We start from the raw sequence: 24,343 nt of genomic DNA, 5'->3' as shown, positions 1-24,343 counted from the left end.
TCCAGGCAGACTTTCTTCCTAGAGGATCTTAATTCCTAATTTTTTTTGACTCTGTTATTGCTGGATTTTTTTTAACGGTAAAGAATTCCTACATGTGAGCACAATTTCAAGGAAACATAAAACTGGAAATAAGGAAGGAGAATTTACAAATGATGAATTTTTGATAGATTTATATGCCACTAGAATTTTGTAGGGAACATTTTTGAGTTTGGATTATTAATAACTTTGACTTCTTTTTCTCCCAATTCAATTAGCTGTTGTATGTTTGAGTTTACTTAATAAATGAATTATAAACACCATTCTATATGGCTGTAAACAGATTATTTCCTCTATGTACCTAGAGTTTTCTTATAAAAAAAACACATACAATAATGGTAGAAGGTCTGGAAATGGAACTTTGTCTAAGGTAGGTCAGAGCTTCCTTTTAATTCTCAGGAAATTTTAAGTGGGAAGAGAAATTTGTATACTTGTTTATAAATATAAAGAGTATGAATAGGAAGGACATGCCGGATACCTAACATGCACCAGAAAGTCTGATATACACATTATAGACATTCTCATTTTCAGTATTCTTACTTAAAATAGAAGTGAGGCATATATATGATACAAATTTAACAAAGGAGGGAAAGAGACACTTACCAGTAACTTCCTTTACCTCAGCTGTTAAAGTTTCTGTTCATTCTGTCTGACTTTCATACCTGAACTTTTTTCATGATGCCTGTCTCACATGAGGTGGAGGTTGCCATTTATTCTCATGACTCCTAAAATTCTGGATTTAGTGGCATTCTGAAGTTTCTGTATTGTCACCTATATTGCATGAAGAGACAAAGAGCAGGTGGAATTTTGTTCATGGTTTTTTGGTAGAGGAAGGTTCTGGAATGTTAGAATGTTGGTTTGTGGTTACAAAAGTATATCAGGAAATCATCTACATTGATGTTTTTTGACTTACAATATAGAACATTTGTACCCAAATGGAAAGTCAAGTGCCATCCTCTCCTGTTGTTGGAGATGTCTCTATTTACATATGATTTTCTAATTTCTTATGGTCTATGTATAAAAAAATTATGCAGGATGACATGTGTACATATTTTTTTCAGTAGCAAGGTGTGTCATGATGTGCAAATTTGGAGGAGATACAGTATGTGTCACCTGTCACCTAGCAACGAGCATTCTGCATTATATCTTTAGATTTCCTTCACTTTAAGTCAAAGTAGCTGTGAAAACATAGTACTTAGATTTGCATTTATCTCCAGAAATATTTAGAATAACCTTCAAATATTTTTAGTTCCCAAGATAATCTACTATGACACATGAAACAAAAATAACTTTAAATGAAGCAAAAATCAGCTTACATGGTAGGAACCTTGAGACTCAGAGCAAGGCAAACTTGGAATTCTTACATAATAGTTCAAACTTAGATGCACAAAGCCTGCATGTCAGTTCCCCCATCAGCTTTTAAAGTTATGGCTACTGAATTGAATATGTATATAAACCTTTATTACTTGACTTTTCCTTTCTTTTTATTAATACTGAGAAACAGTCACAACTGATGAAGTAGTGATTTGTAAACTTGAATCTAAAAGTCAGTATTCCAAATGACCTGGCTGCATCAACACCAGAGTTCAATTGATTTACCTGAAACAGAACAACTAAGTCACCTTTATGGAGAGAATGGATGCCTTGCCTAGTCAGATGTCTACAAACACACCAGAATGTGTTTTGGTGTCTGCATTTCCAGGCCTCTAACGGGATTATCAGAGGCACTAGCAACAAGTGGTCCTGAGACATTTAAGAGTACTAAACACTGACCTTTAATGATTGAGAACCTGAGAGATCGTTAAAGAGGTGGTCAAGAGTGAGCAGCCTGGAGCTGCAGAAGAATGTCTGCACCCCGAGGTAGTTATTTCAGGTCGTTCTTTATTTGTGAAATGGACCAGATCTGTTCGGAGTATGGCCAAGGTCATTTTTGCTGCCCAGAGTGTGCTTTTTGAATTATAAAGGAAGCTGTATGATCACGTGTGGAAATTTTAAAAGAATCCAAAGAGAAAATGAGGATCTTAGAAAATCATTCTCTTCCTGTAGTTGCTAAAGAGAAACAGGTGTAACTGGAATTTCTCTGCCCTTTCCTTAAAACGCCAGTGTTTACCCATGTTTCCAGGTAACACCAGTTTTTAAAGAAATGTAACACTTTTTGTGGGATATAAATTTACACCATTTCTTATTTCTCATTTTTTGATACAGAAATAAGTAATTTTTCACTGTCCTGCACCTAATGACATCTGGAAATAATCTTTTAAAGCAGGAAAGTGAGTACCACAACCATTGTGTACTGATTGCTTTGGTAGGAACTCCGGCCTTTAAATTACTTGTGCTTTGGGGGAAGATTTACATATTTGATAGGACAGAACAAGTTTAATTCAGAAACTGATGAGATAATGTTATTGGAAATAATTACTTTTCCTTTGTCATAGTTTGGTTTTTATAAAGACTTGGGGGAAACCCAAAACCCCTTAGTGTGAATGAAATTTCTTTTGTTCTATCATGTGATGTCCTTTTAGGAAAATCTTTTTCATTTTGCCTGTTAAATAGCTCAGCCATTGATTAAATAGTGACAATTCTTACAGGTATGGCATTTACCATTTTACAGATTGTTATGTTATTTAGAATAGGCAGCAGAAACCACAAGAATCATTATTCCTGCTTCTGTGAAGGAAATTGAACTCAGTGATGTTGAATGAGTTAAGGTTTCACAGCCGCAGTTGATAGAAGTGTGACGTGTGACGGGGAGCAGATCTTCTCACCTCTAAGCTGTATCTTTATTTCCTTGCCATCAGTCGTGCTGCTCACAGTATAGTGTTGGTGAATAAAGAATAAGTGATGGATGTTGAACACTCTCTTAGCAGTTTGAATTGATGGAAAGCAAAACATATTATACCAGGCCCTGTCCAACTTCAAAACATACCAAGGCATGCATTTAAATTATAGGTGATTACAAGACCACGTGGTAATATAAACCACGAAGAGCCGTGCAACAAAACTTGGAACTAAAAATACCAATTTTAGAAGGATTCTGACATTATCTAACTTGTTATGCTGGATAAAAGATACATCTGATTACTTTTATCATTTTGAGTGGATCTTAAAGTAGTTCAGGTGCTGAACTCACTGAACTAACTTCAGAACAAATGATAACATTAGGATAATTTTTGAATCCCCAAATGCACCAAAAATGTGTATACCAGGTTATTTATAGTTCACATAATTTAATGTTTATTTCAGCCTGTCGAAAAGTAAAATTATGTAATTAAAGCTTAAATTACTTAGGTAAAAATGTATCTGTGTCATTCATACAGAAAGGAATTTTCTTTATGTGATTTTCCTGATTTCTCCTTATTAACTTTATTCTCTTATCACATTTACTGTTATCTTAAAATTTGCTACTGTAGGGCCTCTGCTATGTATTGGGATGCAAAGATGAGAAAGGGCCCTGTGGTGGTTTTCTTCCTTCTCCTAGTAGGACTCCACAGTGTATTGGTACAGCTAGATGCAGTGGAGTCAAAGTGAGTGGAGGTTGAAACCTGTGCAGTACTAGGCTCCCTTTCCTCTCTTGATCAGAGCTGTCGGTGTCCATCAGAGGATGTACAGGAATCTGGTTGTACAGGAATCATCAGATTGTCCAAGGATTCATATGGAAGACTATCAAATTGCTAGTAAAAATCATAAATTATGAGATAAAAATGAGGAAGTAATGATGTATTGCTACAATGGAATATAGAAATTTTGGACAGAGTGTTGATGCTTTTAAAATCAAGAAAATACTTGTGGTACTCTTGTTGCTTTGTATCTGCAGAGGGTCGGATCTAGGAACACATGTAGATACCAAATTAACACTGCTGAGTCTTTTACAATATATGAATCGTATTTACAGATAACCTATGTATATCCTCCTGTGTGCTTTAAACCGCCTCTAAATTTCTGTTACCATATAAATGCTGAGCAAATCGGTATTACACTGCATTGGTTAGAGGGAAAGGACAAGAAAAACAGCTGTGCATGTTCATTACAGATGCAATTTTTTTTCATCGAATATTTTTGATCCAAGGTTGGTTGAACCCATGAGTGTGGAACTGGAGGGTATGGAAGGCTCACTGTATATTAACATATAAAAATTCAGAAAACTACATTTTGAAGTGTAATGAGGCAGAATGTAAGATTGAAGAAAGTTTCAAAGTATTTTGTGCATTTTTCTAACATGTAGAAACTGAAAGAAAAGATGTATTTGATGAGAACACCATGTTAGATTTTTTTTGAGAATTTCAGAAGATAACTATATTATGGTTTCACATGTAAAACAGAATTATACTCTGAATTTTAAGAGAATAATTGTCTGTTCTTTTAATGCATAAATATTGCGTTTGTAAAGTAGTATTTTTAGTAGTAGTAACAGTAGTAGAAGTCAGTAGTAGTGGAAGTAAAAACTGAAATATGTATTAAGGGCATATGTTTTGAGAGGAGTGAGAGACATACTTAAAATTAAGGTTCACTGGGCTACCCAATGGATCATGTCACAGAGCATGTCACAGGCCAGCCCAGTGCATGAGGTGGTCCCAGCTACATTTCACTGCGGGATTTATAAGCGAGTTCTTGTTCTGTCTCTACGTATGGGTCTGCATATGCGGGAAGCAGGCCCGTTGCTCCCCTGCAGAGGCAATGGCACAGAATAGGTGTGGCCCTCTTAAGTGTAATTCCAAATGGAAAAAGAAAAAGGCATCTGTGCCTAATAAGCTGGCTCCACTGAGTGCCAAAGAAAATTTGCCTCATGAAATGGAAATTCTGAAGCAGGTTACATAATGCTGAGCAAATAAATAGAAAGCCTCTTAAGATACTGTATATCCAGATGGGGCAAATGGTTTATTGTAATCAGAATTTTCTGAACCAGTAATAGTAAGTTATACTTGGTGAAATCCAAGTGGTCCTGGAGATGTGGGAACTTCTACAAATCACATAAATACTTACTTTTATTTATTTAACTTTTATGAAGAAACATGGAAACTTTATTCATTTTTCAAAAAGTTACTTTGGTGTTAGCCAACATTGAGTCATGGAAATTTGTTTTAATTACTTTGGACATTTATATCAGTTGTAAAGAGAAAAATGTTCATCTCCTCAGTAAAAGACCAGCTCTTTAAAATTTTCTTCCTTGCTAAGGATAATGGAGTTATACTCCATTTTGAGTATTTGTGGGTTCTCTTTCATACAGGAAATTCATACAGAAGCCAGATTTTACCCTTTTCACTCAGCTTTCTCTGCTGCACCCCTCAACCCCTTTGATTCCTACTCATCTTCATCATCTTGTGTTCGGGATGTTGCCATGGTGTTGTGGCTGGGCTGGTTCTCTCTTCCCTCATTTTTCCGTTATTCTTACATGGCAAATACAGCTAGCTGGCTGTGGTGTATATGTTTGTAATCCCAGCAGTCCTTGGGACGCTGAGGCAGGAGGATTGTCCTGATTTTGAGGTCACCCTGGGGTACATAGTGAGTTATCCTGTCTCAAAACACAACGGAACAACAAAACCCAAAGAAAGAGCAAATAAAAAACAAGAGAAATTCCTCAACTATTTTTTTTTATCATGTCATTTTACTACTCAAGAGCTTAAATAACTGCAGGGCTGAGGTGTGGTTTTTTGGTACCGTTTTTTTACATTAGTAGTCTTACTGTCAACTTGTAGAACTTATTCTCATTGTATCTTCTGCTCTGCTTTTCTTGCAGGATCAATGTGACTCTGTTAACAAATGGATGAATGAGTATCCATATGAAGAGGAAAACGATAAAGGTTGGTTAGTCAAGCTGTATAATTGCATTGAACAGTTGCAGTAATAAATTGAACAGTATTTCCAGGCAGTTATTAGAACATTTCCTTGTCTGGCTGAGTGTGAAATAGCAGTTAATCCTTGGACCAATACATTTATCAGTAAGATATGATTTTTCTTTTAAGTACTTAAATATAAAGACATTTATAGGGAAGCTATCTGTTTTTGTGCAAGTATAGTTATCATTCTTTTTTTCTGTTGTTTTGAGATAAGGTCTTGCTGTGTGGTTCAGGCTGGCCTTGGGCTCATTTTGTAGCCCAGGCTGGGGGTCTCAAACTTGCAGTGATCCTCCTGCCTCAGCCTCTCAAGTACACAGGAGTGTACCACCATGCTTGGCTTAGCTGTCATTCTTTTCCAGAACTTTAACTGGTATTTTAAGAATTAACTTTTAGATGACTATTAAAAAATTTAATACCAATTGATAACAACTGATTGCTAGGCCCCAAAATAGCCAGGTTTTGTTTAAAGTTCATCAGTTCCTACAAGCATAATCTGGAACCAGCACTGTGTGGTGCCCGTGTCTCTCAGACGCTGTCTTCTTTGCCCTTGCAGTCAGCTTTCTGTGGAAAAGTGGGATCACCACGAAAGGCTTTACGGTGGCTTCTCTCACACACAGTGTGAAATAGCAGACAGGAAACCCTGTGGATTGTAGAGTAATCAAATGCTGGGCACTGCTTTATTTGTGGTAGTTGAGTTTTTCTTCCACTTCATACTGGTTATAATATAAAAATCATAGGTAATACTGAAGAAATTACAGTATATTAAACTATCTCTGTTTTATAAATAGCCTTACACTGAACAGATGTGGTTCAAAGGAATGTGCCTTGTAACTCTTCATATGGTTGTGCAATACGTATGATGTCATATTTCCCTTCCCTGGTTACTGTGACTACTTTCAAATAAATGCATGGCATGCTGTGTCATTTTCTGCCAGCTTTCTTCCACATACTTAAAAATGATTTTTCCCGAGTATGTCTTTCAATTAAAATTGTCTACTTTTATTCTCACTGATAAAGTCTTTTCTTCCTTTCATAAGCAACCCTCTTTCTATGCCTTATTCTTTATCCAGGTTACTCTCTTTAGGGCAGGTAGCACTGAAACCCAGAGGTGGGCACCCTTAATCCTAGCATGTCACCGAGAATCAGTCCCAGCATCACATCCTCCATCTCAGCATCACACACCCTTGGTTCAGCTGTCTTGGAAAAGCCTCACCTATGAGCACTTGAAGCTTCCAGAGGACATCTGGGCACATGCTATGCCAGAGAATACAAAAAGTATACTTTCTTGTGGCCTTAGTATTATCTATGTGGTTTCATTAATTGTGAGAGCTACCTGTATAGTGTACTTTTTTGTATAGGCAACAGCACTGTACTAATAAACTGGTTCTCTGTGGGGAGGAGAATGGGGAAAGAGCTGACTTGTCACTATGTTAACGGATTTCTGTGTGTAAGTGGTACACTGGTTGGCTTCAGCAGTTTACCAACTGCTTGAGAAAGTCCTTAGCATTTAACAAGTGGTATTCATAACCTAGAGATGAAATAGCTATGATAATTCCATTCATTCAGTAAAGTTAGAAATTATATACTCCTTCTTAAGGCTAGTGAGGCAGGGCCAGGGATATAGCTCAGCAACACAGCGCCTATTGGCAAACACAAGGTCCTTAGTTTTATTACTGGTACAAAAAACAACCCCCAAAACAAAAACAAAATAAAACACCACCTCTCCAAACTGAAAACAAAGTAAAAAAAACAATAGGTAGAAGTATTTTTTGGCTTTATATAAACGTGAAAGTGTTCCTCATTGTCATGCAAACTGTCTTTAATTCTCTTCTTATGTATGATGTTGACAGTGTTCTATTTTCATTCAGTTGTCATTAAGTGTCTATTGAATGGATTGGTGCTAGCTTTATAAATTTATAAATTTTAGCACTGTCATTGTTCTGTAACTAATTTTAGAATGACAACTAAAGATGATGACGGAGAAAATCATCATTTTTCTACTTAGCCAGAGGATAAACTAAGAATATGATTGAGTAATTTATATGTGATTCATCCTAAATGGTCAGACATCATAGTTTATTATTCATAGGTTCAAAGTCCTTATGGGGAAAGGAACACTGAATATTTCATTTAATGTGTTTGTTCCTTGACATTTTTTTCTTTTTCCTTTTTCATGTTTTTTCTGTATTTTTAGTTATAGATCCCTTAACAGAAAAAACATTGATGCTTTTTTGTAAGTCTGTTTGAATCTCCTGCTGTTAGTTTTGACAAAGACAGATTCAGGGAGAAAACTGTGTAGTTAGAAATTTATGTTTTCTGCATTTTAAATATATTGACGAGGTTAGTATTAAGATGAAGTTTTAAGGGCTGGGGGTTTAGCTCAGCTGTGTAAGTTCCCTGGTCGCAAACGCGAGGTCGTGAGTTCAATCCCTGCTACTAAAAAAAAAAAAAAACGATGGGAAAAAAAGTCATTTGCAGAAGTGCTGTTCCCACTGAGAAAGACTTGAATAAGACTTGAATATGCAGAACTGAGAAAGGACTTGAATGTGGCTCTTGGACAATTTTGTACCTTTCCAGCTTGCCAGTGATGGTAAAACTTTGCCAAGAGCCAAGAATATCCTGTCATGCCTTTTTGCTTAGGTTCAAAAATGTAAATAGCCAACTCGGGATTTATAAATTTTCTCTTGAGTCTGAGACTTCTACTTCTAGGAGGAGTCTTCATCTGCCTTTTCATTAAAAAAATTCACTGGCATTAAGTTTGTTCCTTTACTCAATTTCATTGCACGTGAATTGGCCTGTTTATCGTATATCTGTAGAAAGCATTTGGTACGTTCTGAAAAGATCTAGCCTTTTATTATTTCCTCCTCAAAAACATCAGCGTAAAATCTGGTGTGTATACTCTTTACTGTATTTCAGGGGTTGTTCGCAGCTCTGAGGACCTGGCTCTTTGCTTCTTTGGTTTTCCAGCCATTTTGTTTGTTTATCCAGGGCTGCTCAGCAGCTGGCTTAGAGCAGACGCTCCAAACTTCCACGTGCCTTTACATTAGACCTGCTTATCAGGGTTCACGGGAAAACTTGTGCTCTGTGATTGCATCTGATGAACAGCTGCTTAAACCATCAGTGTTAACGCTGGGTGATTTTTACATTTCACATTGGAAGCCTAGAACACAACAGCAAGCCTCTCTGAGTGCTTTCCTTCCATACAAAACAGGGTTTGTTTCAGAGTGATGGGTGTGTGCGTTGTGAGTACTTTATATATCTTTGCCATAAAGAATAAGACTTGCTGGTGACACGTCTTTTTTTTTTTTTTTGGTGTGGGGTGAGATTGAGAATGGAACCAGGGCCTTTGCACTGAGCCTCACCCCAGCCTCCCTTTTAAAGAATATTTTGAGAAAGGGTCTTGCTAAGTTGCCCAGGCTGGTCTTAATTTATGATCTGCCTGTCTGAGCCTCCCAGAGTGCCCAATTAGAGGATGTGCTTCCCACTTTGAACTAGCAGCCAAGATCCCAGGTTGCCACATTCATGTAAATGAATTGTGCTGCAGCACAGGGCCGCTCTAAGTGTGTGCAGAGTGGCTGCTGACCAGGGAACATGATAGCAGCAAAGGCGAGTCTTGGCTCTGCAGTCACATTGCCATGATCCTGGGCCCATGAGTTTTCTTTTTATATTTCAATTGTAGCACCTGAAAAGTGGAACTGATGGTATTCATCCAACCAATTGTCAAGAGCTGTTTTGCAGACAAAAGAAAACAACAGATATTTGTGGAAAAGTATAGAGTTGTAGAATTGTTGAAGTGCATATGGCATTAATACTGCTAGTTTCCCCTCAGATTCTTGACATTGTGTAATTCCATGCACAGAGTCAACCATTTGCAAAATCAGAGTCAGCCTGAAAGCTAGTGAGTTTGCAGGACCTGGAGTGTATGCTGCTGTCCATGAGACTTGGTTGTTACTTAAGCATTCTATTGACTGCTTCTTGGAATTTCTTACTTCATGTTGCTTCCATCCTCTTTACATACATATATAATGTGTTAAAGTTCTTCTTCCACTGAGCCAAATCCATAGATTTGATAATGGTACCAAATAGTAACTATATGAAAGAACATGTCAGAGTATCCTGCTCGAGGTCTCTTCAGCGCGGGGAGCTCATTTATCTTACCTGGGAAATGACAACAAAATGATACATAGGGATTTGGGGACGATGAGAGAATTATTGAAGTAGAACATTGAAAGTGACGCATTGCTCATTTTGAAAACATTAAAGCACGCGTAGCTCATCACCTCACCTCTTTGTACCTTATGCTAACTTTTGGTGAACATCATTTGTATTTTCCCTGTGTATGTAAATACAAGTAAGCAGAAACGGTTTTATTAAAGTAGAATCATATTTGTACTTTGGGTTTCTACAAAAGAGGACTATATTTATACTTCGGATTTGTGTAATGAAAGAAATAGAAATGGAATTTAAACGGAAGGAATTAGTAATTTCCATTTAACGTACTTTTACCAAATGGATGCTATTGAGAGCTAAAAAGCAGGGAGGACTTTTCCCCTCTAGGACTCAAGATCAAATCAAAGGCCTCTGTCATGTTAGGTGAGGGGTCTATCTTCAGCTCTTTTTTATTTTGAGATAGAGTCTCCCTAAGTCACTTAGGCTGGCTTTAACATTTATTCCTCTTACCTCAGCCTCCTGAGTAACCGGACTTACAGGAATGCTGACTAAATTTGGTTTTTGTGGGAAGATGGTTTTTTGAGTCAAGAGTCCTACCTAATGTGTAGTCTAGGCGGACTTTGAACTTAGCACGCAGCCAGGCTGGCCTCCAATTGATGACCCTCCTGCCTCAACCTCTCGAGGGCTGGGATTACTACAGGCTTGTGCCACTATGCCTGGCTTAAATTTGATTTTAAACAGCATCTTTTAAGTTTTTGCTTTGATGACATTTCTAATTTTCTTTTTTCCTGTCTTGTTTTACTACTTTTTACAATTAAAGTTATTAACATTTATTTTCTGATTCTCATCAAAGCTGCTTAGTATTCATAAGAAGATACTCAGAAGAATTGGAAAACAGCTTCACTGTCATCTGGCATTTGGTGTGGTTGAAGGCTGAAGCAGGCTGATCTTTGCTGTTGTTCTTGTTTTGGTTTTTTGTCTATGATGTCTAAAACTGTTTTTTATTAACCTAGAAATTCAGTAGTTGCGTTGAGTATGTCTCAGTTATTGTTATTCCACATCTTTTTATGTGGTTGCTGAGTCTTGCCCGTGAATTCAGAAGTGGAATTAGTTTTATGTCAAGAGCTTTCAAGATTATATGGCTTATGTTTTTGTTTTATTCTCTTCTTTGCCGTGAAAATATGTATAATGGTTTTCTTTGATTTTTCTCTACCTGTGGTCTTCATCTTTATTTCACTTAATGTAGTTTCCCTTTGAAGATTTTTTCATGCTCTAGTCTCACTCACATTCTTTATATTTTTGTCTCTAAAGTAGCTTTTCATCTCTGTATTTCATAACTTTGCCAGTTTATTTTCGTATCTTCTCTTTTATTCTTTAAATGCTGTCCTTCATTCACACTTACACTTCTTTTTTTTCTTTAATTTTCAAAGAGTATTTGTCTAAATTCTTAATCTGTTTGCTTGGGTAATTCCTCCTGTGATGTTTGTTCTTTGCTGGCCTTTTGCTTACATTTCTGTCTTGCTTTTGACATTTGCTGCTTTCACAGGCAGTCCCTCTGCGGCTTCCCGATTCCCCAGTATTTGCCGAAGTACAATGCGAGCAGTTCCATGTGTCCAGATCTTTGGTTGAGTTTTGTTATTTCTACTACTTTCTAAATAAAGATACTGTGTCCCAAGTCTTCCCTCTGTTTCCATTGTGCAGCAGAGCTCTGAAGCACGGGCTCCTGTTCTCCTCCTTGGTGAGGGAGCTCAGCCCTGTAACGTGCTGAGTCGGTGTGTTTGCTCCTTTAGCACCACGGTCTTTGTTTTCTGAGCTATTGATCGTTCCTCACTTGATTATGACAGATGTCTGTTCTAATCAGAGGGTCACTGGCTAGGCCTTTCATGGTGGTGATTTGTACTTTAAGGAAATTCTGTGTTTTGCTCAAGATGTGGGGAAGTGTGTGTCATCTCCAGGGACAGCACACATGACACAGAATTTGACAGAACACTTTGATGAGCAGTTTGAGTTTGTGACTTTTCTACTTTACCTTCATTAAAAATGGATTTTTTTCACTTTGTTCTCTCCAGAATTTATAAGTTTTCAGTGGCAATTATATGGAGAGTATTGAACCTGCTGTAGTGTAGTGATTAAAAACTGGGTGTGACCTTTACTGCCTGTGTTATTCTTGGCTGCGCCCAGGTTTAGATTTGCTCCTGTATCTCAGTTACCATGTTTGTGACTGGAGAGGACAATAATAGTGCCTAGTCTTTCAAATTGTGGTGCAAGTTAAACGAGAAAAAAAAAAAATTGCTGTGCAGGTGCCTGTAGTGCTTGTTACTCAAGAGGCTTAGGCAGAAAAAATCACCTAACCTGGGGTGTTTGAGAATGGCTGGATTAATGTAGCAAGATCGAGTCTTGAGAGGGGAAAAAAAGAAAAGAAAAAAGATAAAGAAAAAGAAATGTTCAAAGCTAGTGTATTGCCTGGTAGTTATTGGTACTTCTTAAAGTAACTATTTGAGAAAATTGAAATTTAAGTCATAGTAGTGGTGTTTGGAGTACAGTCAATTTGGCTTTGGGAGAACTGGCTGTCCAGAGTAGAATTCGTGTATTTTCTTTGCTCCTGCTAAGGAGCATGCTGCAGTGCAGATTAGCACTGATGTCTGACTTTGGCATCCCATTCTGATTTTAGGGTCTGACTGAGGACTTCAAAGTTGTAACACTGTGTTGGTAAGAAGTAGATACATCTGGCCTTCTCTTGTAGAAAATAAAGTTCTTGAAGACACTAGCTGTGCTGTGATAGCACACAAGTCACTGAGTCATTCACAGAAGGCTGACGGCTTCTGTCCTGCAGTGTGATCAAATTCAGCAGCAGTACATTCAGCCTCTCTTGCTTGTTAGGCACTGAGCTACAAAGACAAATTGTATTTAGACCCTGCTTTCAAGTCATTATCATCTCCAGAGCAGGAAAAAGTTAACTACAGTTTGATATAATTAGTGTGTTAATATATTTAGCACAATCTGGAAACGTATGGATGTGTCATTGAAGCTTGGACTTGAATGACAACGTGACGTTGACAACATGACGTTGACTGGAAGAGATGAGGACAATTGAGGAAGGTCACCACCTTTTGGTTAGAAAGTTATTAGCAGATACAAAACTTTGTTTTCTGGACTCGAGGTATAAAAGTGCTCTACAGAATTAGATCTTGGAGTTAAGGACAAATGTGCTATTTGGTGATGGTATTAAATAGTTCAGGCGGAATCTGTTGAGGCTCATTTTTGTGCCCAGATGATTCTCTTCCTTTTCCTTTCTCCTTTCTCCTCCCTCCAGACTCTCCCTGTCCTCCTTGCTTATCCATGTTTGCTTCCTTGTCGTGTGATTACAGTGTTTCTTCAGCTCAACTGTCATTCTACATAGAGTAGCTTGCCAGTGTAGCCTGTATATTTTGCCAGAATATTTTCAATGATTCTAAAACATCTTTTGAACACCTTTTACATGTAATCATTTTAGTTAAATGATTTGATTGAATGAGAGCATTCTAGTATTTGAGCAATAATACTTAACTAGTAAAAGCATTTATTAAATTACTATATCTAGTTAGTTTTAGGTGCTCAACATAGTTACATTTTTAAAAGCAGCTTTCTTTTCTCAAGTTGATGTTAGTAGCAGATTAATTTTTTACAGTTCTCCGAGGAGAATTTGTTTAATAAAAGCATGAATAATTGTTGGCTCAATAAGTACAGTTCTTTATATTACATATAATTTAGCCTTACATAAGTATATTTTACAGCCTAATGTAAGTAAGGCTTGACAACATTCCAGTTTAAGCGTCAAGTCATTATTAATCTTTAATATGCTTTTAAAAAATAATCTTCTTAAATTGCCTTGAACTTGTAGTTTTCCTGTCTCAGCCTCCTCCACTGCTGGTATTATAAGTGTTTGCTATTGTGCCTCACTACCCTGTTAAGTTTTTAGAGCAAGCAGGTTAATGTGGAAGAGAATTTACTTTCACGAAGCTTAAAATTTCTTTTTAATGTCGTGGAAAATCACCATAAGTCATGTTTTGTAAAACAGAAATTTATTATCTTAGGTTATGCAGCTAAAGGTCCAACGTGGTCACATGTAGGTGAGATTAAGATGTTGGCAGGGCTGCATTTCCTTCCTGAAAGCTCCACCTGGGGCACAGTCTGCTTCCTTACACTTGCCACCTTCTGAGACCTCTCCTGTTTTGTGGTCCTCGTCTTCAGTTTTCAAAGGCAGCAGCACTGGGCTGTCCTTCTCCTACTGGCACTTTTCTAGTCTGTCTCTGCTTCTGTCTTTCATATGTGAGACCTTTGTGATTACATTGGACTCACCAGATTATTTGGGATTACTGATTATTTTGAGACCAGATTATTAGCAACATTTTTTCCCCATCATCAGGCCTCCTTAACCCTTGTTGCAGAGCTAGCAGAGCCAGAGGTTGCAGGGATGGGGTGTGAACATCTGCCACTCACGGGTTAGAAATAACATCCAGCGCTGAGGTAGCCAGAGCCGTGTACATGTGGTTGCAGGTTTTGAGAAAATTTTCATTTTATCATTTCCATTAAGATTCATAGACTTACAATGATTTATTTCAATCACAATGTGATTCTTTTCTCATGAGGTTCTGGAGAAAAAATGCATTCAAATTTTTGACCCTGTTGGCAAAATGAAGCAAATGCTAAGTATTAAAATGTCAAAAATATCTGGGTTTTTGTTTTATGATACTTACAGGTATTTGCAGTAGCATCATGTCAAATCCTCCATTTCCACATCATAGATTTCTTATCACCGTTTCACCTTTCGATACCTGTGCCCCATGGGCCTTCAAAGCTAGAGGAGATGTTTTTAGAATTCATTAGACCCTTTGGCGTAGCAGACATCTTCATGCTGTGATTTGGAGGAGACATGACAATATTAAAATTCTCCTTTCAGAAAACACAATTGACTGGTTAGAGGTCCCAGGGGTAGCCAGAAGTATGTATATTGAGACACCTGTAAACTTTGGTTTAACACCTGGCTGCAGCTGACCATTATGGATAACAGGCAGGGTGGGGAGTATGTGTGGACCATCTGGGAGATCCTTCAGATTTCAAAGAATTTTTGATAGCAAGTATTTAAAAAAATGGCTTCTCGAGGGAAGGCAGAATTTTGTGTAGCTTTTTTCACTCGGCACATCCCCACACAGCAGTGAATGAGGGTGTCTCTGGGGGAACGGACTGTGAGAGGGAGCACTGGCCTGTTCAGAGCTTCACAGTACAGTGCTGATTGCTGGCTGCTAGGAGAAAAATTAAGACTACTGGATAAAAATAAGCTGAAGGATTGAGAGCAAACTTCCAGGAAGGTTTCCATGCCTGGATGCTAAGTGTTAAAAGGACAGTAGTTATAAGGATGGAGTCTGGGGTGTGGCGCCCTGGGCTTGTTTAAAGCCTGCTCTAAAGTTGTACACGTGAGAACCATTGGTGTTTGCTCCACACTCCCCTGTTGCAAGCCAGTCCTTGTCTTCCGTCAGTCATTGTGCATCCACATTAAAGAAGAGGTTTCCAGGGGCTGTGGAGTGTGCTTTGTAACCAGCAGAGTTGGAATCTAGAACCTCATGCCAGTCACTGTTTCATCATTTAATGATGCAAATCAAATTACTGCACATTTAGTAGTTTAAAAGCAATGATTATTTTGCCCTTGAAGCTGCTATTTGGACAGGGCTTGGTGGAAATAGCTTTTCTTGCTCTGCTCAGTGATTATAGAGGTAGCTCAAGCAAGTACTGATGACCAGAATTCTCTGAAGACTCATTTATGTGTTTGCCACTTAGCACTGGCTATTTGCTTCTGTCTCACATGGGTCTGTTGGCTAGAACATTTTCATGTGGCTCGAGTTTCTTTTGCATAGAAAAGTTATGCTACAAGGGCAGCAGAATGGAAAGGACATTAGGCCTTATCTCCCTTGGAGACCATGTCACTCTGCCTCCTCTATACCCTATTCACTAGGCAGTTACTGAGACTTGACACTTAATTTCAAGGGAACAGGAGAACACGCCACCATTTTGTTGGCAATGACAATATTCTGGAAGAACCCATGTGAGTGGAAGTATCCTAATGAAGATCTCTGGAAAATAGTGTCAGCCCCAGGTCATCTTCAAACTAAAGAAGTTCTTGAAATTGTTTTTCTGAAACTAGTTTTCATATGAAATTTTTTATATGAGAGCTTGATGAAACAGAACCATAGGAATGGTATAGCTTGTGGAATTTGGTGGAATTTGTTCTGAAATCATGGCGAGAACTAGTTAAGCAAATTGTATTGCCTCTGTATATTTGGGGGCAGACTGAAGAAGTCAGCAGGGGTGAGCATGAAGTGTGGAGAGCGAGGGCAGTGTGGACACAGCACGTGCTGAGGTCCACATGGGTTTCTTACTGCTTACTCTGTCATCTCTGAATTTCCAAGGTTCTTGGAAAAACTGGTGCCCTGCACTGAGAAAAACTCATCACAACCTAAGAATCAGATAAACTGACGAGGAAGATCCTGTGGGTGTTGGGGGAGATGTGGGATTTATGCTTCCCGGTCCAGCTAGTAGAGCCAGCACATCAGTGACCACAATATGAGTTGCTTTCTCACCCAGAGGTCTGCATTAACCTTCCTGCTATGAAATGCACATGGCTGCTGCCTCACTTCCACATTCTATATCCCACCAGACTGTCTCTTAAGATATTAGAGCTCTAGAACTATGCACAGAAGAGAATTTTGCAGTTTAAACTTTTGCACTCAACCAAAACTGTTGATTGCCTGAGTACCATGTTGTCTCATATCTCCCTTTTCGTTTGCTGCTCTCCCTCCCTATCCTTTTCCCTGCGTGAGGATTACAGATGATGCAGACCTAGTTTGATTCTAGCCCTTTTCCCTTCATCTTTCCATTCCAATGTAAAGATCTCAAACCTGCCCCTGGGATACAGCCTTGTGGTGAACATGAACTCAGCTCATCCCTTGAGAACCTGTAAGATAGTTATGGCTTCTTTTTTCCTCTTCCTGTAGGACCTGACTAAATTACTGCTGTGTGTTGTGGTGGAGGCCACTCTGCTCCCTGGAGTTTGCATCTTCCCTGTAGGTCACTCTAGCTCATCAGAATATGTGATGAGGGGAGCTGCAGTTGAGAGCATAAGGAAGGCTGTATCACAGAACATGAGAAAAAGTTAGGTTGCTGTTGCACATGGTAGAAATATACGGATAATCTGGATGTGGAGGGCTTATTCTGGTAGTAAAGTTTAAAGCAGAAATATGAGTGTCAATGATTTCATCTGTTGGTAGTCAAGAACATGATGACTGTCACGATCAGCAGTAGGATTGCGGCAAAGGAGACAGGATGTAACTGGGAGGACACATGCTGGGGAGCATCTATGTGGAGGCAGGTTGTAATTCAGGTTTCTTGGACCAGAAATCACTAATAATGGAGCAGGGGAGCAGATAAGAAGTTACAGAGCTAAGGGCCATGTGAAACAGTGCTTCTGAAGGTGACGCATGTTGGCACCAGGGAGCTTGTTGGCATGGGATGGCATCTCTACAATACTGGAGTGCAAGTGGCTTTTGATTTCACATGTCACTCTCATTTTGGTAAGGTTTCCTGGGATTCTAAGGTGAGCTGTGGTATAAGACTAGGGAATCCTGTACAGCAGGACTTTCTGGACCAAATATAAAAGGGACATTTGTTGAGGTGAATGACCAGAGCATAGAGAGGGAGAAAGAGCTATTCTAGATCTGGATGCAGGCAGTTAAAATGAAAGGCTTTTAAAAATAATTTGACTTTCAAAATCCCAGAATCCCATAACTAACCACAGAAAATATTTGACTGTTAATTAGAGTGAATTCAGAAGTTGCATTCTTACCAGGAAGAAATAAAAACTAACAAATTGTTGAAAGATCAGTTCACTATTAGAGTATTAGAAATTATCAGTTTATATTTACATTTATTCTTTCAACAGTGTGTGTGTGTGTATATATGTGTGTGTGTGTGTGTGTGTGTACGCTCATGCACCTGAGCAGTCATCCAATTTTTGTGAGTACATGCTTGCTAGGATTTTCTGGGTTGCTAACTTTATTTTTAATTACTAAATTACTTTTAAGCTGAATTAAATGTATAATACAATCCTAAAACACTAGAACATCAGTAATCATCAAGATACTTTACTTGATTATTCCTGTTGTGGTTTCAGTTCTTCTGAGTGGTAAATATGGCTAATGAAGATTAATATTACCTGGCTATTACTATGAAAGATGGAAAATGTTTGTAGACGTGATCATATATTTGTTTATAAATGCCTTTCTCCTCCACAGTATCATTCTAGGAATGTGTGTGTTTGGCTTCTGGCCCGATTTGTGATTTTCATCAATGACAACCTTCATCAGTGCCTAAAATACTGAGGGACATGCCCAAGGTTGCAAACCAGTTATAACAAAACTGAATATGTTAAATGGCTATTTTTTACCATTTATTTGTACATCCTTTCTAAAAGTTTTAGAGTGAAAGACTCCAACAGAGTAATTTTGGTGGAGGTGTGAGGCTTGTGAAAATATTCATGTGGGAGAGGAAGAGATTGAGTGATTACAGGTACTGAGGTGGTAAGCAAAATTTATTTTTAAGGAATGAATGATAGATTTGTGTTTATAATTTCTCTGTGCTGTATTGTAGGACTTAAGGGGATTTTAAATACTTGTCTAACTGAGTAACAGGTGCAGTCCATCTTACCTCTCAAATCTTCTCGTGTTTGAAAAGAATTGAAATATCAGCTACTCAAACATTGACAGGCAAGATGTTTGACAGGTGCAGAACCCGCTGCTGGCTACTTGCAGTGTAAAAAGTCAGAGAGACACAAACAGAAGCCTAGAGATTTCTGCACTGGTACTGGGTGAGAATTGAGTACTCCTCTCTTGTTTTGAGCAATTATACAGGAACTGCTGATTTCTCGTTCTGGCACAAGTAATATGTTTTGTAATAATGCAGGATTTCAGTTGCAGCACAAATATCTGATGCTTTTTGAATGAGAAGTTGGATACCAACCCTACTTTACCACTATGTATGGTAACTGAGATAGTATAAAAATCACCAGCAAAAACTACTGGTAATAAGTTGGTCTTTCCACAATGAATTATGTGTACAGGGTGAGAAGGAAATTAATTGTGAACAGTGGACTGGCTAATTGCCCTTTTTATGTAGGCACAGTCTTGCTAAGTAGCGTGGATGCAGATCTCCCTGTTAAGGAGATGATGTTATTGTTGGCAAAAGACCAGCATTTTTCTAGATTTTCTTCTTAAGTAATGCTGAAAATTTCAAATATATATCTTAGAAATGTAGGAACGTGGAGTGGGGTGATACTATAAGAATTATCTCATTCAACTGGCTGATATAAAGAGGAGGAAAAAGTTCAATAAAAATGAAGCTACTTCCGAGGTTATATATCCTATTATAAATTGGTGGGTTTGGTAGAAAGAAAGGAAGAAAATCATGGCAGGATCTTGGTTGCTTGCAATTCATGAATTTAAAAATCTCATTTGAGCATGTGAATTTAACTCTTAACATGTTTCTTCATTTGTTTCAAATGTTAAGGCACTTGATGTGTATCTTTTTAGTGTGTGTGTGAATAAAGAGCTGGATGGGGGAGTGGCGCATGAAGAAAAGTTGGTGGCTATAACTCCTGCAGTTTCAGCTGTTTGGGAAGCCGAGGCAGGAGCATTCCTGAAGCCTGGTCACCCAGAACTCCAGTGGGTGGGACACGGAGAGGAGAGAGCATGAGAAACACAGAATGAAAATGAGAATGAACACCTTTTTCTTTCCCTTTTGTAAAAAGGTAAAATGGTTACGATCCTGTGTGGTGCAAGAGAAAGATAAATGATATCCTAAGAAACAGATAAGCCATATAATACTTAAAATGCTGAAAGTTTTTTGTGACTAAAGTTGACTTTTTCAACATCTGGGAGTTAAAGAACAGTATCTGCTTTACAAAGTCACCTATGTGGAAAATGGCATGAAAGGAGTTTTCCTAAAGAGCTCTTACCTTACACAGCTAGGCCGACTTACTGTAAAATATTCTGAATTTACTGGCTGGGCTATGGTTCTGTGTAATAACAGACATTAAGAAAATGCTTCTTGGGGCTGGGGATTTAGCTCAGCGGCATAAGTGCCTGCCTTGCAAGCCCGTGGTTGTGAGTTCAATCCCTGGTACCTATAAAAAGAAAAAAAAAAAAAAAAAAAAGAAAGAAAGAAAGAAAGAAAATGCTTCTTATACTGAGTGCATTTATGATTATTAGTAGCATATGTCTAGGTCAGTAATTTTATATCCAAGCATCTAGCCACAGGACTTTTTTTAGGAAGTAAATAATTTTCTGTTATATATTTTTATTTGTATAATTTAAATCTTTATTTTTTGTAAGAGGTCATGTACTGTTTTACAATTCTCTTTGCCTAAGCATACATTTACTTTTAAGTGCTAATGGAACAATCACAAAGACACCCTTTGTTTAGTTTGTTAAGTAGAGTGTTCTGAATGTTTCTTTTCTGTTCACTTTTTCATGTGTTCTTTCTGTGTCATAATGGCGTGGTAAATTAAGTTTCCATTCCTGCCTTTACAATAAAATAAATGGTTATGTTGTGATGAATATAGTCTTCATCCTAGCCAACAAAATCACTTTTTTTTCAAAATAAGTATGTTTGAAAATTTTATTTAACCAATAAAAAGAATAAATCATTCTAATTGAGAAAGCAGGGATAAATGCTTTCAGTAAGTTACTTGATAGCTACAAAAGAATGTTAAGTATGTACATTATAAGGCATTATAATGAAAAAACCCCCACCAATTCAAGAAGTAGATTACTTCTAGTCTTTGTAAAGACTCCTTTTAGTCACAGACAGACCATTAAAATGAATTCCGTATTATGTTTTCTTTGCTGTTTGTAATATCTTATAATGTTTTCCATCATACGCAATTGCATATTCAAAACTATAGTGTGTATTTCTACTTGTCTTGAGGCATTTAATAACAGTACCATACTGTTAATGTTCTTGCAGGTGTTTGGTTTTGATCTTTATTTTCATTCATGTGTATAGGTAAGTTTATTTCCAAGTAAATAGTATATTATATGACTGCACTATGATTTATTTGGTCATTTTTCAGCAGTGCACATTGTGTTTTGAAACTTTTTACTGTTTTCTACATTGCTATTATGAAAGGTCATTTAAATGTATCCTATTTATTCAAGAGTAGGATTTTTAGATTGTTGAATGTGTACATTTTCAACTTGGCCAGATAGTGCCCCGTATTTTACCTATGGGGTTTAACAACTCTTGATGTGTCTAATATTTAAACTTTTATAAATACAGTGTATATTAATATCATCTCACTATACCTTTAATTGTATGTTCTTGTTGTTGATAGTTAATAAGTTTATTGATTGTGTTTCATCGTCTATAGGATTAATATTAATGCCTTTTTCCATTTTTCAGTATATATAATATAGTTTCTTAAAAATGTGGGTAGATAATTTCGGTTTAATAAAATGTATGGGAAGAAAGTATTTTTGTAAGAGAGTGGAATTCAATTTTACTTTGAAAATATTGCTTTAATAGCTGTTTTTGTTGAATTTACAGATTCCTATGTTCAGTGCTTTTTGTTAAACCCAATTTGATCATGACAATAGATCCTATTTTTTGTAAGCTATTTGCATATATTTCCAATTATGAGATTGGCTTCTAAATTTTATTTCTAATGATACTCTGTCTTGTTTTTATTATCAGTTAGAAGTTCTGTTTTTGTGTTCTTAGAATGTAAGGAGAATAATTTTAGTCCTTAAATATTGGACAGAACTTGTAAAACTATTTGGGACTAGTGTTTTCTTTGTGGATAAAAGTTGACATTCTGGGACTGGGGATTTAGCTCAGCGGCATAAGCGCCTGCCTTGCAAGCAGGCAGTCGTGAATTTGATCCCTGGTACAGATTTTAAAAAAAAAAAAATAGTAAAAGTTTACATTCTTTAAGGTCTGTAGGTTTTCAGTTTCTTCTTGAGTCGGTTTTGGTAGGTTGGATTTTATTCATTGGCTTTACCTTTTCAAATTTATCAGCCTAAAACTTTAGTACTTCATGGCCATTTTTGGAGGCTAAAGGTTTAAGTCCCTTGATTTCTGCTTTCACTTGTAGATGAACTGCATACTTTTGTTTGTTCCTTCTTTTGTGTAACTGTGTCTTAATCTGTGCTCTTGGCCTTGATAATAGTGGGTTGACTCTACCACAGAACTACATTTGTTTTAATTGCCTTTTATCAACATATGGGCTGCCTCCTATACCATCAACATTCCCTGCAAGTGTAATACAATTCTTATTGTTGATGATCCTGTATTGATGTATATCGTTATTACTCACAATTCGTATTTTGCATTACGATCTGTTATTAGTATTGTACATTTTATAGGTTTAGACAAATATACATGTAAGATATATGCATACCAGTGTAGTTTTATAAAGAGTAGCTTTGTTGCTCTAAAATTCACTAGAATGTGCCTGTTCATCTTCTGAAGCCCCAGTTCTTATTTTATCATCTCAGTATTTTTGCCTTTTTCTGAAAGTCATGTATTGCAGTTTGAATTATGCAATATGTAGCCATGTCAGATTGTTCTGTTTGACTTAGCAAAATGTATGTAAGTTTCCTCTGTGACTTTGTGGCTTGATAGTTCATTTATTTTTAGTGCTGAATAGTATTTGATTGTAAAGCAGTCTGTTCATTTACCTGTTGAAGAATATATCATGGCTGCTTCCGAGATTTTGCAGTTATGAAAAAAGCTGCCCTAAACATCTGTATCTAAGATTATTATGTAGGTTTAGGTTTTCATTTTCTTTGAGTAACTTCCAAAGGGCACAATTTCTGAGTCCTATTTTAAGTGGAGATTTAGTGTTACAAAGAACTGACAAATTATATTTCAAAGTAGCTGCACAGTTTTGTATTGCCAACAGCAATAAGTGGAAGTTCGTGTTGTTTCCCTTCTTTATCAGCTTTTGGTATTGCTAGTGTTCTGGATTTTGGCCATTTTATTACGTATTTAGTTGTATCTCATTGTCGTACTTTGCATTTCCTTGATGTCTTGATTCATTTGTGCTACTATAGCAAAGACTCTTAGTCTGAGACATGTATAAAGAACCAAAAATTTATTTCTCACATACTAAACCATTTTTCCAAATGTCTAACTTCTTAAAGCCACCACGGTGAGATTTTTTTTCTTAAAAAATCTTGTTCTGACATGTATGAAACCTCTGCTAAACAATTGCCCTTCCCAACACCCCACCATTATGGTTAGAAGATAGAAAAGTGAAATATATAGCCATTACTGTTTACACTCAGGTATGGAAATCACTATCAACTACAGGTTTTTTTTTAGATAATTTGTCGTCTTAAAATTTTTTATTTATTAAGTTTATTGATACATTTTAGGTATATAATAATCATCGTAGGGAATTTTTACCTGTAGGTGATGTAACTTGATTTCCCCCCTATTTCTCCCCTTTCCCTTCAACCCCTGTTCCCCTCCTTATTTACAAAAGCTTTGTTTCAGTCTAAAGAAAACTGGAAAAATTAAAAATTTAAACAAGATTAATCTCATTGTGTAAGGACAAATAGAGTATCTAGACAGAACTTCTAAGAATTAACAAACTATACAAGTGTGCATACATGTACATATCCATATGTAGGAATGTATATATGGCCACATTTGAATAGCCAAAAGGAATACAACAGCAAAGAAAAAAACCAAAATCCTATCAATCTAGAAACAGATCATTGCCTTAGTGAAAACTTTGTGATTACATGTGGGAATTTGAATTCATTGAATAGTATTGTGGCTATCCTTGTATAAAAAAAATTCAATTCAAACAACATACAAAGATTCATAAGGTTTAAATAAAAAAATATTAACAATAAGCCAAAACCAAGACAAAACAAATAAAACTGCAGAAACATATTTTTGGATAATGTTTTAGATTTTATGTTTTCATCAGAAGACTGTGTAGAATGCTGTATAGGACATGAGATTAAGCTTCAGCTGAGTTGTGGACAGACATTACATTCAGTCCTGATGACATTTGGTGTAGAGTTTGGGATCATTCTTTTCACATGTTTATTTTCTATCTGCTTGCCTTTTTTTTTGGCACAGTTTGCATTTAGGAAATTTATTTTTTAACCAAGATGTATATTTTCTGTTCTTGAGTTTCAAAAGTTCTTTAGTCAGATATATCCTTTGTAGATTTTTCTCTTATTTTGTGGCTTGTCTTTTTC

At 37.0% G+C, this 24,343-nt stretch overlaps 1 protein-coding gene across 10 annotated transcripts in view; it reads left to right on the top strand.

The window, feature by feature from the left end:
- Klf12 (KLF transcription factor 12) overlaps positions 1–24,343 on the top strand; it is a 390,323-nt gene that overhangs the window by 121,693 nt on the left and 244,287 nt on the right. For all 10 annotated transcript variants that reach the window (XM_063246840.1, XM_063246843.1, XM_063246844.1 and 7 more), the window contains one exon: positions 5,771–5,834. In XM_063246840.1, the coding sequence (XP_063102910.1) occupies positions 5,802–5,834 (33 nt within the window). In that variant the 5' untranslated portion in view covers positions 5,771–5,801. The remainder of the gene's footprint in view (positions 1–5,770; positions 5,835–24,343) is intronic.

This window comes from Cavia porcellus, unplaced genomic scaffold (assembly GCF_034190915.1).
Source record: "Cavia porcellus strain 051 isolate PalLab524CR breed Dunkin Hartley unplaced genomic scaffold, mCavPor4.1 scaffold_4, whole genome shotgun sequence".
Classification (NCBI taxonomy): Eukaryota; Metazoa; Chordata; class Mammalia; order Rodentia; family Caviidae; genus Cavia; species Cavia porcellus.
The sequence above is the reverse complement of the archived record's forward strand: the minus strand, read 5'-3'. Positions and strand labels throughout refer to the sequence as shown.